At 38.3% G+C, this 15,015-nt stretch overlaps 1 protein-coding gene across 4 annotated transcripts in view; it reads left to right on the forward strand.

Annotated features, from left to right (window-relative positions):
* Positions 1-15,015, forward strand: part of TIMM44 (translocase of inner mitochondrial membrane 44) — a 66,660-nt gene that overhangs the window by 18,587 nt on the left and 33,058 nt on the right. For all 4 annotated transcript variants that reach the window (XR_003997481.1, XM_030540378.1, XM_030540379.1 and 1 more), the window contains one exon: positions 14,275-14,411. Coding sequence is in view for 3 of the 4 variants with exons in the window: in XM_030540378.1 (XP_030396238.1) it covers positions 14,275-14,411 (137 nt within the window). In the remaining variant the exon portion in view is untranslated. The remainder of the gene's footprint in view (positions 1-14,274; positions 14,412-15,015) is intronic.

Consider the following 15,015-nt stretch of genomic DNA (forward strand, 5'->3'; position numbering starts at 1 on the left):
CAAAGAATTCACCATTTACTCTAGTTCAGCCCATGCCCCATGCTTCTGAGGAAGGCGAAAACCCCCCAGTGTCTCAGCTAGTCTGTCCTGTTGGAAAATTTCTTCCCGACCCCAAATACAGTTATTAGTTAGACCAGGGGTTGGGAACCTCTGGCCCACTGCTTAATTTTATCTGGACCACGGCAAGTCTCCACACCATGGGCCGAAAGCCCCAAGCCTCGGTGTGCCCCAGCTCCTGGGTGGAGGGGCAATCGGAGATGCTTCAGATGCTGCCCCCAATCCCCCAGTTCTGGCTTCACAGTTCCCACTAGAACTGCAGGGGTGGACAAAATACAGGCTGGGGCTGGCCCATCTAACATTTCTGTCCGGCCTGCCAGGCTTTTAGCAGCCCAGAGATCACGAGGGGGCAGTCAAAGTCCTGTGGCGCAGTGGATGCGCAGTCAGGCTGCCTGCCTGCCATGGCCCCATGCCGCTCCCGGAAGCGGCTGGCTGCTGCTGGCATGTCACTGTGTGCCCCAATTGTGGGGTGGGAAGGCGGCTCCGTGCACTGCTCCTGCCCCCCGTACCCTCTTCACAGCTCCCATTGACCGGAAACCAATGAGATGCATGGATTTAAAAAGATTTGGGGCATTTGAATGGGATTTAAGACCTTTGTGAGGAAAAATGGTGGCTGATATGGAGGGAGTTATAGGTGTGGAAGAAACGAACTCCACTCTCAGATTGGAGGCAGCAAAATCAGAGACAGCTTTATTCAGGACATGCAATTGCAAGGGAAGAACATAGCTGACAGAGAGCATCTCTGCCTCAGTTTCTTCAAAGTGCAAGCAATATCACACACGCATTTATACATTTTAGTGGCATGCATTAATTAAAAACATCTGCAGTTTATGTCCTGCCCATTCCTGTATTTTCTCATTTCTGTTCTCAAAACATTGCTATCTCAAGGCTGGGTCATGCTGACTGTACTCTGCCATCTTCCCACCCACTTCTAACATGAGCCCTGCTTCTACAGGTCCTGTGATATTAGGCTAAGATTTAGCATGACAGTTGCTTGGTTTCTTACAACTGAGAGGCTTATATTTAAATCCTTTAGCCCTGTTTCCACATGAGCAAGAGCAAGGCCTAGTAATGGCCTTCCTTTTAGGAAGAAAGTCTTTCAGTTTGGTCTGTTCCTTCTGTCTTAGAATCAGGGAGGTGAGATGACCTGGGAAGGGAGAATGATGAGTTTTGTTTTTTTTTAAGTCTCTTTGTAATAACCCCAAAAGGGCATAAAGTTGGTGACATCCCCTCAATATTCTCAGGAGGCAGTGCATGCACTAGTTAAACCACAGTCACTGGACATGATCTAGCTGATTTAGGGGATCTAAAACCTGAAAGCATTGGCGATGATGGGGTTGAAGAAAGTGGTGGAGAGAGGGGAGGATATGTTGTGAACCCACATTTGTGTTGGATTATTTGTTAGCTCATATTTTGCTTTTTTTAATATATTCACATCATTATCATTAATCCCCAAACTTAACAATATTAACAGTTTAAAATATCAGCAGCCTTTTGTCAATGATACATTTTTATTGCCTAGGGTCTGTAAATTCTGTACTTCAAAATTGGGATTTAATTCCATTCATTCATTTGGATTAGATTCCATAAACAAATTAACCTTATGGACATTTTTTTATACCTAGCAACATGTCAAACTCAGAACTTATTTGGTATCTTTTGTTCTTTAAAAATATTAAGAAGTTGCATTTTAACTCTGAACTATATTCCAGAGAATACAAAACCTTTTCCCCAAGGTAAAGCAAGGATTTCTTTAGAACAGTGATTAAATATACTTTCACAGCAAAGTAGTAATGCTTTTTACACCATTTACTTTGTTTTATACTCATGTTTTAAGGTTGTGCTAAATAGCTTTCTTTTAACTATAGGTGAAATGACTACTTTGTGTTTTAAGAAATTTAGTCAGACTTACTTTACATTTTTTTAATGGTTTCTTGAGTGTTGATACCACAGGTTTGGTTTTGTTTTTTTTTACAAATGGATTACCTTTATGTATTTAGTTCACTGGATTTATCCACTGATACTTTTTTAGATCAGAAACTAGATAGTTCTGTATGGTGGTTACATTTTTACAGTAGGCAACCAAGTCTGGAGTAACCATCTTAGTGTCCACAGAACCTTGCTACACCACCACTTTGTGAACTACTTGAAGCAAGTAAATATTTTTAGCTTTGACATAAGGTAATTAACCATAAAGATAACTTCCAATTTTTCTTTCTTTTCATAAATTGGTGTTACGTTTCCTAGCCTATGGGTTATGGCTGTTGTATAGAGCTTGATTTTGTTGGTAGTAGCTTGACCTAGTGGTTTTTTTTATCATTTTAAAATGCTGGAATTCAGTATATTGGAATTCAGTTGCTTTTTGAATTTTTAAAGCTGCTACTGGTTTATTTCTTAAATTCTTTATTAGCTTTTTAGTTTTCTTATTAAGAACATAAGAATGGCCATACCAAAGGTCCATCCAGCCCCGTATCTTGTCTACCGACAGTGACCAATACCAGGTGTCCCAGAGGGAGTGATCATAACAGGTAAAGATCAAGTGATCTCACTCCTGCCATCCATCTCCACCCTCTGACAAACAGAGGCTAAGGACAGCATTCCTTACCCATCCTGGCTAATAGCCATTAATCGACTTAACCTCCATGAATTTATGTAGTTCTCTTTTAAACTCTGTTATAGTCCTGGCCTTCACAACCTCCTCAGGTAAGGAGTTCCACAAGTTGACTGTGCGCTATGTGAAGAAGAACTCCCTTTTATTTGTTTTAAACCTCCTGCCCATTAATTACATTTGGTGACCTCTAGTTCTTATATTATGGGAACAAGTACATAACTTTACCTTATTCACTTTCTCCACACCACTCATGAGCGTATGTACCTCTGTCATATCCCTCCCCCCCCCCCGTCTCCTCTTTTCCAAGCTGAAAAGTCCTAGCCTCTTTAATCTCTCCTTATATGGGACCCATTCCAAACTCCTAATCATTTTAGTTGCCCTTCTCTGAACCTTTTATAATGCCACTATATCTATTTTGAGATGAGGAGGGGGAGGGAGAGCTGAGTGGTTTGAGCATTGGCCTGTTAAACCCAGGGTTGTGAGTTCAGTCCTTGAGGGGGCCATTTAGGGAACTGGAGTAAAAAATCTGTCTGGGGATTGGTCCTGCTTTGAGCAGTGGGTTGGACTAGATGACCTCCTGAGGTCCCTTCCAACCCTAATATCCTATGATGAGGAGACCACATCTGTACACAGTATTCAAGATGTGGGCATACTATGGTTTTATATAAGGGCAATAAGATATTCTCCATCTTATTCTCTATCCCTTTTTAATGATTCCTAACATCCTGTCTGCTTTTTTGACTGCTGCTGCACACTGCGTGGATGTCTTCAGAGAACTATCCATGATGACTCCAAGATCTCTTTCCTGATTAGTTGTAGCTAAATTAGGCCCTATCGTATGTATAGTTGGGGTTATTTTTCCACTATGCATTACTTTACATTTATCCACATTAAATTTCATTTGCCATTTTGTTGTGCAATCACTTAGTTTTCTGAAAGCAGCAAAGAGTCCTGTGGCACCTTATAGACTAACAGACGTATTGGGGCTTGAGCTTTCGTGGGTGAATACCCACTTCGTCGGATGCATAGTTTTATGAGATCTTTTTAAAATTCTTCAGTCTGCTTTGGTCTTAACTATCTTGAGCAGCTTTAGTATCATTTGCAAACTTTGCCATGTTTACCCCTTTCTCTGGATCATTTATGAATAAGTTGAATAGGATTGGTTCTAGGACTGACTCTTGGGAAACACCGCCAGTTACCCCTCTTCATTCTGAGAATTTACCATTTATTCCTACCCTTTGTCCCCTGTCTTTTAACTGGTTCTCAATCCATAAAAGGATCTTCCCTCTTATCCCATGACAACTTAATTTACATAAGAGCCTTTGGTGAGGGACCTTGTCAAAGGCTTTCTGGAAATCTAAGCAAACTGTCCACTGGATCCCCCTTGTCCACATGTTTGTTGACCTCTTCAAAGAGCTCTAATAGATTAGGAAGACATGATTTCCCTTTACAGAAACCATGTTGACTTTTGACCAACAATTTGTGTTCTTCTGTGTGTCTGACAATTTTATTCTTTGCTGTTGTTTCAGCTAATTTGCCCGGTACTGACATTCGACTTGCTGCTCTATAATTGTCAGGATCACCTCTGGAGCCCTTTTTAAATATTGGCGTTACATTAGTTGTCTTCCAGTCATTGGGTACAGAAGCCGATTTAAAGGACAGGTTACAAACCATAGTTAATAGTTCTGCAACTTCACATTTGAGTTCTTTCAGAACTCTTGGGTGAATGCCATCTAGTCCCAGTGACTTGTTAATGTTGAGTTTATCAATTAATTCCAAAACCTCCTCTAGTGACACTTCAATCTGTGACAATTCCTCAGATTTGTCACCTCCAAAGGATGGCTCAGTTTGGGAATGTCCCTAACAACCTCAGCTGTGAAGACTGAAGCAGAGAATTCATTTAGTTTCTTCGCAATGACTTTATCGTCTTCAAGAATTCCTTTTGTCTCTCTATCGTCCAGGAGCCTCACTGGTTCTTTAGCAGGCTTCCTGCTTCTGATGTACTTAAAAAAGATTTGGTTATTACCTTCTGAGTTTTTGACTAGGTGTTCTTCAACTCCTTTTTGGCTTTTCTTATTACATTTTTAAACTTAATTTGGCAGTGTTTATGCTCCTTTCTATTTACCTCACTAGGATTTGACTTCCACTTTTTAAAAGATGCCTTTTTATATCTCAGTACTTCTTTTACATGGTTGTTAAGCCATGGTGGCTCTTTTTTAGTTCTTTTACTGTTTTTTTTTAATTTGGGGTATACATTGAAGTTGGGTCTCTATTATGGTGTCTTTGAAAAGTTCCATGCAGCTTGCAGGGATTTCACTGTAGTCACTGTACCTTTTTAATTTCTGTTTAACCTCCTCATTTTTGCATAGTTTTCCTTTTTGAAATGAAATGCCACAGTGTTGGGCTGTTGAGATGTTCTTCCCACCATAGGAATGTTAATTTATTATTAAATGAATATTATTTATGGATATGTAGTTACTTGGTTATTTTAGCAGCGGTATTATTAATGCAGTGTGGATACCTGTTACGCTAGTAACAGTACTACTCAGGGTAGATTTTATTTCTTGCAAAGACTTTTTCTGGAATTTTAGCTGTTCCTGCATTTTCCTTTTTAACTATGTTTAATTCATGTTGAAACATTTAACTCTGAATTGTAGTATACCTAGTTTTACAGCAAGTTTGATTTTACCAATTGATTTACTAGCTTTGGCTTTAGCGTGTGCAATATGACCAATAACATACAATTTCTTGTCTTAATTGAATAAACTCCTTCCCTCTATCTTTTGAATTTAAACAAACTTTTAACTGGGGAACAATTTTATGAAGTTTGATACTTCTTTTATTGGTGTAATTTGTTTATTGGCAAATTGAAACATTATTTTTGAAAATTGTCATATTCAGTCTTGCCTAACATTTTTGCCAATAAAGTCTGTGTAATAATGGAGATGTGCAGTGTGGTGAATTAATATTCTGGTGTGAGTAATTAAAGTTTCTGGTGTTTTTTTTATTAACACGATTCTGGAGTTTAGTCCTGGAATTAGTTTTTTGTTTTTGCAGGTAATGTGGCATAGGCACAAGTAAAGGAGGAACGACTTCTAGCTTTAATTACATTAAAATTTGTTTTTTAACATAAATAAAAATTGAGTGTATAAAACTCATTATACTCATAAGCCAAGAAAAGAATTCTTTGCCAATGGATGTTGGTTTATTTTTTGACATAAGTTCTTATTTTTGCCTTGGCAGAACTCCCAGAAGTAATTACTTTTTTGCAAAAACAAAATAAAGGAACAAAGGAGAAATATTTTTTCTTGAGTTAATTTTTGTTTTTAAAAACACTTTTACTTGGTTGATATATATCCATTTCAGGTTGGCTATTTATTTTAATTTGATAGGTAACAGGAGATTTTTGTCTGTAATTTTAAATGTTCCAGTTCAGATAAATGAATCTGAATTCCTGGGCACCTTCTTTTTCCTTTGATAGTTTAACATAAAATTCTTTCTGTCCTACTTGGTATTTCTAGGAATACTGTTATAGTTTACTCCGGGAGCAGATTTTCTGTAGTTTGTTTCGCAAAGGAAAAAATGTTTTAGTTCTGTTGTGTACTCTTGTGCAATTAAGGCAGGAGAAGGGTTATTGTCTGCTACATTTTGGTATAGAAGATGAGTTGCTAGTACTATGGATTTCTCTGCCACAAGTTTAAAAGGAATGTATACCCAGTCATTTGGCTAGGTATTGAGCACATGGCCCATAAAGTGAAAGGTAATTTAATATTTCAACCTTGTGGATAGTCCAAGCTTTTATGCAGCATAGTGATAATTCTTTTATTGGTATTTTTAAACTAATTTTCAAGATTTAGGGTGATAGGAAGTACGCAATTTCTTTTTAATGTATTTTGTACACTTGGAACATCACCTACTTAAATAGGCAGCAGGTTTAAAACAAAAGGAAGTATTTTTTTCACACAACACACAGTCAGCCTGTGGAACTCCTTGTCAGAGGATGTTGTGAAGGCCAAGTCTATAACAGGGTTCAAAAAAGAGCTAGATAAGTTCATGGAGGACAGGTCCATCAATGACTATTTGCTATGGTTTCTAGCCTCTGTTTGCCAGAAGCTGGGAATGGGCAACAGGGAATAGATCATTTGAAGATAACCTGTTCTGTTCATTCCCTCTGGGGCACCTGGCATTGGTTAGCGTCAGGAAACTGGGCTAGATGGACCTTTGGTCTGACCCAGTATGGCCATGTAAAAGTAGAACCTCTGTCAGATTTAATTTTTAAGGACAGTTCCCATTTGGTAAAAATATTCACCAAAAGAGATGCTGTAGGTACAGCACTGTAATTGGGGGCAGCATTCCACCCATTTGGGGAAAAACAGGTTACAGTTTATTTTCCCACAGAGATGTTGGCATAGGTCTGACGTAGTTCACTTGTAGGCTTGTCCAAGGCTAACATTCCTTGTTTTAGCTGCAGTGGAGCCCGAACTAGAGGTTTGGTGGGTTGGAACTTATGACATGCAGTACAGGTCTTTACATAATTTTGCACATTTTTATACAGTTTTGGCCAATAAGCAAATTGTTTTGAGGCTTCATAGGTGTCTTTGGTACCAGGAGGCCCTTTCCATACCTTATGATTATGCTATAGCATAACTTTTTGATAAGATGTTGCAATTACAGATTTATGGTGTTTGTTTTAAAAAACAGCTCGTTTTATTGTTACATTTGGATTTTAAATTAAGCATCATTCATAGTTATGTGCAGGATCCTATTAAATCCTCCATCACAGAAAACAATCTGGAACAGAACCATAACAGTAGAGTTTGGACACATTTGGATTATTTAGTTGGGTTTGGACTAAGTAATGTTAAGAATTGTTTTTTAAAAAGGTTACTCTGCCTTTCTTTAAGTGATTAGCATTTGCAAAGTAGAAGCAGTGGCTTCATCAGTACATGGAGTTTGTACTTTTTTTGCCTGACCTTGAGTCAATATTCCCACTTGTCAGTAGGGTGCTTTTTATGTAGTGTACCTTCCTTGGCTAATGTGTTAGCTTTATTATTGCCCATATGATGTTGCCCATTCGCTTGAATGGCTTTTTACCTTTTTTAAAATTAATGGTTAATTTACATTCCTGATCTAGTTGATTTACTGCCTTGATTAGTTGAAACAAATCAGACATATTTAGTTTTAGCATTTTGGAATTTGTTACGCCAGGTGTAGAAGCTTGAGTTTGTACATAAAACCAGAGCTGACGCATTCATTTTTTATTTTTTATTTTAAGTAAAAGCCAATTTGAGTTGGTCCTTTGGGACCATGTCCAGGGTCCAGAAATCTTTTACCACATCAAAAGGGGTGAAATATGTTTTTTCGCACTTAGCGTGGCTAAATTTTGATTTCTAGATTGCATGAGTCACCTGTTTAGGAGCTTTTATTTAGTTGTCTATAATCAGTTGTTAACCTCTATTTATGAGACTTTTTTTTTAGAATTGTCCACAGTGGTGCATTATGCAGAGAACGTCGTTCTTTTGTAATTCCCATCTGCATCAGAGAATCCAAACATTTTTTTCCATGTCATTTTCTTTACCTATTTTGGAAAGTCATTTGCAGATTCTGGGGAAGGAATTAATTTTCTCTTCAACTTTACTCTGTATGTGAGATTGTTGAATTGATATTTTTACCAGTATTAAACAGGATTTTGTTAGCGATTTCTTTATATAACGCCAGTTCTTGCTATACAATTAATCAGGTGTAGAGAGAATTTTGTAACCTTCTGGAATAAATCGTAAGTTTAAAAAGAGTTAGGTACAGTATAACACACAAACTCCAAAAATCTGAATAAAGAGGGTAATTCTGGGACTTCCCCAGTTGTGGTGACTGGCAGGATTAAGTCCTGTCCTTCCCACTACCTATATTACATTTTAATAGTTTTAGACAATGGATTATGCACTAAAACAAAGGTAGGAATTACCCTCCTTAAAATCCAAGAGATGAACAACTTCTTTAGCTAACATTGGACCGGTTTTCTGGAAATGTTGCATGGATGGAAGTAACCCATAGGGTAATTTCACACGTGTCCTTTCTTAATTACCATGTTTACAGGGAAATTCTCTGCAAAAGGTGGAATTTCTATTTAAAAAAAAAAGTAATCAGTTACATACAATGCTTCTGGAATTGTTTGACCAGATTTTAACAGGTCTTTGGGCTTCAAGGACACAGGATTGTCTTCCAAATAGGTGAAAATCTGGGTGTGTTTAAAACCCTAAACTGTAGCTGTTTGTACTAGTATCTCTTCCTACATACGTTGGGCATGGTAGGTCTCAGACCAGAGCAGTGGGTGAATTTTGGATAGGTAAACTCTTCCCTAGAGTTTGAAAGAAAACCCTTCCCTAACCAGGCAGAATTTTGGGTCGCTTCTGTATAACTGTTTATACATTTCCTTATTTATTAAAGAATTTTTAGAAAGGAGAGAGACACACTTCTGAATTACTTCTGGTCAAAATACAAAAACTGCAGTTTACACATGTTGTTTTTACTCTGAACAAATTTGTCCTTGAACAGATTGCAAGGAGGATTGGCTGGGAGATGAGGTTGGTCAAGGGTGGGAGGGAAAGAGGTGGAACAGAGGAAGGGTTATGGAAAAGAGGAGTGAGGAACAGTTGTAGGGGAGGGGGGTAGAGAGGCAAGTTTATATGAGAAAATTCAGTTATTTCTTTTACTTTTTGAATACACTTTCCCCTCTCTGTTTGGAGAGGTAAAAGTCCTCCTTCCTTGACACACATTTTTTAAACTTCTATAACTAGCTTACCAAATAGACTTAAAACCATTTTTGTTTCTATAGAAAGAAGGTTTTACTTTTAATTGTAAAACCCTGTGTCTTCCCAATCCACTTGTGCTTTAAAGTGGATAAAGGAACTTGTCCCCACAACAATGTTGTCTCTAGAACCTTTAAAGACACAAAAGGGGTGAGAGACTTTGACCTCCTGAAAACACAACATTAAATCACAAACAAATTTAATTGAAAACATGAATGTATTAAACTTTTGCATGACAATGTACCTTTCCTTTTCTGGAGTGTTGTATTAGGAGTCAAGGATTTTGCAGTGGCATTGAAAACAAAGGAACTCATAAAACATTCTTCAGCTCCACAGTCTAATAGTGCTTTTAGGCTGTTATTACCTTGGATTTTTAGATTAAATAACTTTTTTTTCTGTTACCAAGTTATTTTCTTTAACTTTTTGTGTACCACTATTCCCTCTTAGGCATTTCTTTTGTGGAACCCAAGGTTGAGAGTCAGAATTAATTTCGTTGGACAGAATTGATATATCCTGGATGGAAGTAAAGGAGGGGGATAAGGAGGAAAAAAGGAAGGCAGAGCAGGAAAAAGACCAGGTCCTGTGTTTTCCACAACAGAAATCTTTTTGTTCAGTTTGCTTATTTTAGTTAGTGCTTTATTTCTTCTTTTCTCAGCTATTTGGAAGCTATTGGAGTATTTTACAGTGTTGAGCAGTCTCTTTCCCTTTATTCTTTTCGTTGGTTTGCTTAGATGGTTTCACACAGCTCTCTAGTCTGCTTCAGAATTTCATTTGCTGAGTTTGTTACAGGGTTTACCTATCCAAGCAGAGGACTTCATATTTGAGAATTTAATCCCCTGAAAAAAGGCACCTAAAAATTAAACTGTGCATCCTGCAAAAAATAGGCTTGCCCTAAGTTCTTATACTACTTAGAAATATTTTGTCCTTCCTATTTAATATTATAAGTAAGGCTAAGATTTTGCCGTGGTTATTTTTAGTAAAAGTTAGACAGGTCACAGGCGATAAACAAAAATTCATGGACGCCCATGACCTGACCCTGACTTTTACTAAAAATAGCTGTGACAGAATGGAGGACCCAGCACCACTGCTGCTGTCGCTCAGGGCGGCTGGGAGCAGCAGGGACCCCATTGCCTGCGGAGGCCAGAGCTCCAGGACTGGTGGCTGGGAGCTGCAGGGCCCTAGCCGCCACTTGGAACTTCAGAGTCCCCCCCCTCTGCGGGCACCAGCTGGGAGTTCTGGGGGCTGCCCCCCACAGCTGGGAACTGGGAGTCCCTTGGCTGCCCCCCATAGCTGGGAGCTGTGAGGGTCCCTGCAGCTGAAACTTCTAGAGCCTCCTGGCTGACAGCTCCAGCCCCGTGGCCCTGAGTCTGAAGCAGAAAATCTCATGGAGTTCTCTGGAAGTCATGGATTCCGTGACTTCTGTGACATAATCATAGCCTTAATTATAAGCCATTTGTCGAGCTGTTAAGGAGTTTTTGAAGATACAATATTCTCTCCTTCAAGCAAGCAACATTAATTTAACTCTGCTGACACTCTGTTAAAGATGTCATCTGCTCTGTAACCTCCAGGTTACAATTTTAGCAGGATATAAAGGGTGACATAAATTCAAATTTTTGCTGATCTTTAACAATGTTACCTTGTTCTTGCAGCACTGTACTTTTAAAAGTAACTTCTTTCTTAAATTTCTTAGCTGTCCTCTTAGTCTCACTTGAGCCTTCAAAGTATTCTGCAATTTCTTTTTAGTACCAGTTATTTTCCCTTGCTTCTACTCTTTTAATTATTGCTTTTTTTACTGATTAATTTAATCTCAGCACTCTTTCTGTTTCCAATTGCAGTTACGCTATTGATGTTTATCTCTTTCCTTTATTAAGTTTAGTTTGATTCCTTGACTGCAATGTTTTGTAGCTACTCATCTTCCTGAATTGCAGTTTGATACTCCAATTCTTTTCCAAATAAAATACTTTTTCTCTCTTTTAAACATGTTCGTTTTTCGATTCCAAGTTAGTATACTTTTTTTTTTAAACTAGGCCCTTCTGTACCTCTTTCAGAATTTTTCTCATAGAATTTAATTTCTCTATCTTTTGATTGTGACATCCTGTATAAGTCTGTTTGCAATGTAAACACATTTCCTCAGAACCTGCAGTGTTTTTCCCAACAAACTATTCAACTCTGGACATAGATTGTATCTCATCTCTGTACTTTAGATTAATAAAACAAGTATTTCCAGCCAGTATTGTTAAAACAGAAATTAGAAGTTTCTCTTTCTTACACCACCTGTACTTTTCCAAATATGCATAGTTCCTTTCAATTAAATCTCCTACTGCAAACTTCCTTTTATGCTTAAGCCATACCTCAAAAGAATGTATATTTCTTGGAATGCTCTCATACATCCACGCTAGAATCTCCATCATTTTTTCTAGCAAATCTTTATTCACTCTATCATCCTTTTATGATAGTTAATTCATGGGGGACTGCTTCATTGGAACTAAAGCTCCTGGAATTATCTAAAGGGGTAGCACCTGGAGGCAATGGGATAAGTTCCATTACCAACATTGTTCTTTCAAGGGATCTTTTTGGAAAACATTTTAACTCACACTACATTTTAACTCGTACTAACAGACCCTAAACAACCAAACAGGAGATAACCAGGGCCAGAATCAAAATGCAAAAATAAAAACCGGAGATCGTGGAAGTTAAAACTAGAATATAAATTAAAACACAATTAAAACAGGGCAATCAGATAACATGTCTGAAACAAAAATAAAATCCTGTAACCCTGAGTGAAACAAGTGGTTTTGCATGCTTTGAACTAATTTTTTATTTTTTTTACTTTTCACGTTCAGTTATGAAACCATTCAGTTTGCCAAGCAATCCAGTTGCCAATTTGTATTAACTGTTTGAGATCTGAGACATATTTAATGTATTAATTTCAAGGATTAAAAAAGTTAAAGGTGACAAACCCTTTCACTGTTCAATATGAAAACAATGATACAAAGATCTTTTTTACAGAGACCATGTTTTACTTAATTTCTTGGGAAATAGCCAAAATCACTTACTTTACAGTTGAAAGTTTATCGATTAAACATAAGAAAACAAGAAATTAAAACAAAAGCATGTATATTGAAATGGAGTGATTATACAAAACAAACAGCTAAAACCTTTGAAGTCTTTCTCCCTTTGGAGGCAAAGTATCCGTCTGATTTTTTTTGGAACAACCTTTTTTGATTAAAAGGAAAGGTTTCATTTTACCCTCTGCACATCAGAAATGAATGTATTCATTTCTCCTGTCCTTACAGACAGTGTACTCCTGGTGGAATTCTGTACACACTATTTTAAAATTCTGCATATTTTATTGTCAAAATAACACAATATAATCACTCTGGTTGAAATTATTTCAGTAATTTATTTAAACTACAATACAATGGATGGAGAATGGGAATGGGGAGCACTGGAGGAAACCTCCATACCCCCTTACCTAATAGTAATGTTGCTAGGGTTGACACTTTATTTCTAGTTATTACTCAACAAATATATGCAGCCACATGCTCAGTGTTATATCATAGGCAACTGAAGAGCAATTAAGGACTGGGGAATCAAACTCACAGTTTATACTGGCTACTGATCATCTCCAGAAAGGTCAATACCAAACAGTTCATGGAGCACAGTTTGATAGGAAATTTTTTCAGTCAAAAAATGTAAACCAGTTCTAATCACTAAAGCACCATAAGCATTTCTAAGGCCATACTGTCCTTTATACCACTCTAGCAATGTGAAGGAGCCTTAAACATTTTCCACCTGTTTTATACTCCTGGGGGAATTCACAGAGACAATGGGAACAATTCACTAAGCAGGCAGGCTTCTGCATTCTGCTTTGCCTGAGGGGATGGAGCCTGCACCGTGCCTACCTCCTCAGAAACACCCCCAAGTCTTGCCCCTCCACACTGAGCATGCTTCAATAGTAATCGCAACAGGCCTCTCCTTGGCAGAGGCTGCCCAAAGATTACTTGTGTCTCAATCCAGAAAGTCCCTTCCCTAAACAGAAACTCAGCCAAGAGAGTTGATATCCATGGCTTCTTCTTCTGGCTTAGATGCACTATTGAGACTTCTCCACACAATTCCATGTGGTCCAGCAGCATGACTTGAATTCAGTCCCAGAACCTGTTTTCTCACCAATAGTGATGCAGTTTGCTGTGGATAATTTGGCTGCCTGGTTTTTTGGCTTACAGATGCACATTTCAGGTAACCCAGAGCTTTTTCTCTTGCTTGGGTCTGGGACTGAGAACTAGGTTTGGCTGACCTTGAAAATATGCTCTCCTCTAATTTTGGCTGCTTCTCCCTGTCCGTAATATCAGATACGTTTGTCATTTCAGTCCTGCTCTCCTGCATTTTCTGCTGTCCTGTAGTTCCTTTCTTCCTAAGTCCTGAATGCTACAAATCCAGTTAGGAACTTATTCTTCTTTAAAGCCAGGCAAGTCAGCACTATCTTTCAGTAAGAATTCTCACCTGAATTGCCAGGGTTTCCACTCCTTCTCTCTGCAGAGACTTCTTTACCAAGAGTCTGTTAGTTTGGGTAGTTCCCCAGTTCTCCACTGTTTTATTCTCAGCCTCATCCAGACAGCTGTTTTATTGTATGTCTGCTGTTAACTTTCCAAATGCAGGGCCACATTTAACCTTGTTTTAAGCGATGGTGTATTTGCTTACAACAGGGCTGAAAGTAGCCCACATACTCTATCGTCTTTTCAACTGAGGTGATAGATTTCTGCAACAAGTCCACTCTAACAGGAATGTTTTACCTTTCAGGGAGTAGAAACAGTGAAGAAGGAAATAGATGAAAGCGTTCTAGGGCAGACGGGTCCTTACAGACGTCCTGAGCGACTTAGGAAAAGAACGGAATTTGCTGGAGAGAAAGTCAAAGAGAGAATATTTGAAGCTAATGAGTATGTATTGAATAAAGAGAGACTGTTGCCATATGTGATCTGCTGAATGTTTTCAAACTTGAGTCACAGATTGGGCGGTGGAGACTAGAGGTGAGGTCATGCTGCAGGGATAAGGGATGGTTTGAGGGAGTGATGTTCTCTGAATAGAAGCCAGGCAGGGATAGAAGCTCAGTGGCATTCCATTTCTATGGGTAAGAGGAGTGGGGCACTTACTCTGATTGGTAGATTCTCCCTAATCAAGATTGCAGCCAGCTTCTGTTGGAAAGCCATATCTTATTCCTCCTATAACTTTGGTTTGACCTGAAGATTGGCAAGTTTATTCTGAAGGCAAAATACAATATTTCTGCAAAGTTGGAAGAAAATGCATCAGATGTTTGAGTTACTGTGCATTAACAAAGAATATATTGCCCTGACTTGAAATTTTGATTTGGATATTCTAGTATTTTTGTCTTCCTCACCTCAGACATTTGAGCAGGTCTCTGATATTTCCTGGATGTCTCACTCTCAACATAAGCTTAATGGGATCAAATCTGAACTCCTGACCTTTCTTTCCAACTCCTCTCCACTCCACCCATTCATTCGGGCTCACACAGCGTGTTTCCCA

The sequence above is a fragment of the Gopherus evgoodei genome, chromosome 22, assembly GCF_007399415.2.
Source record: "Gopherus evgoodei ecotype Sinaloan lineage chromosome 22, rGopEvg1_v1.p, whole genome shotgun sequence".
NCBI classification, from domain to species: Eukaryota; Metazoa; Chordata; order Testudines; family Testudinidae; genus Gopherus; species Gopherus evgoodei.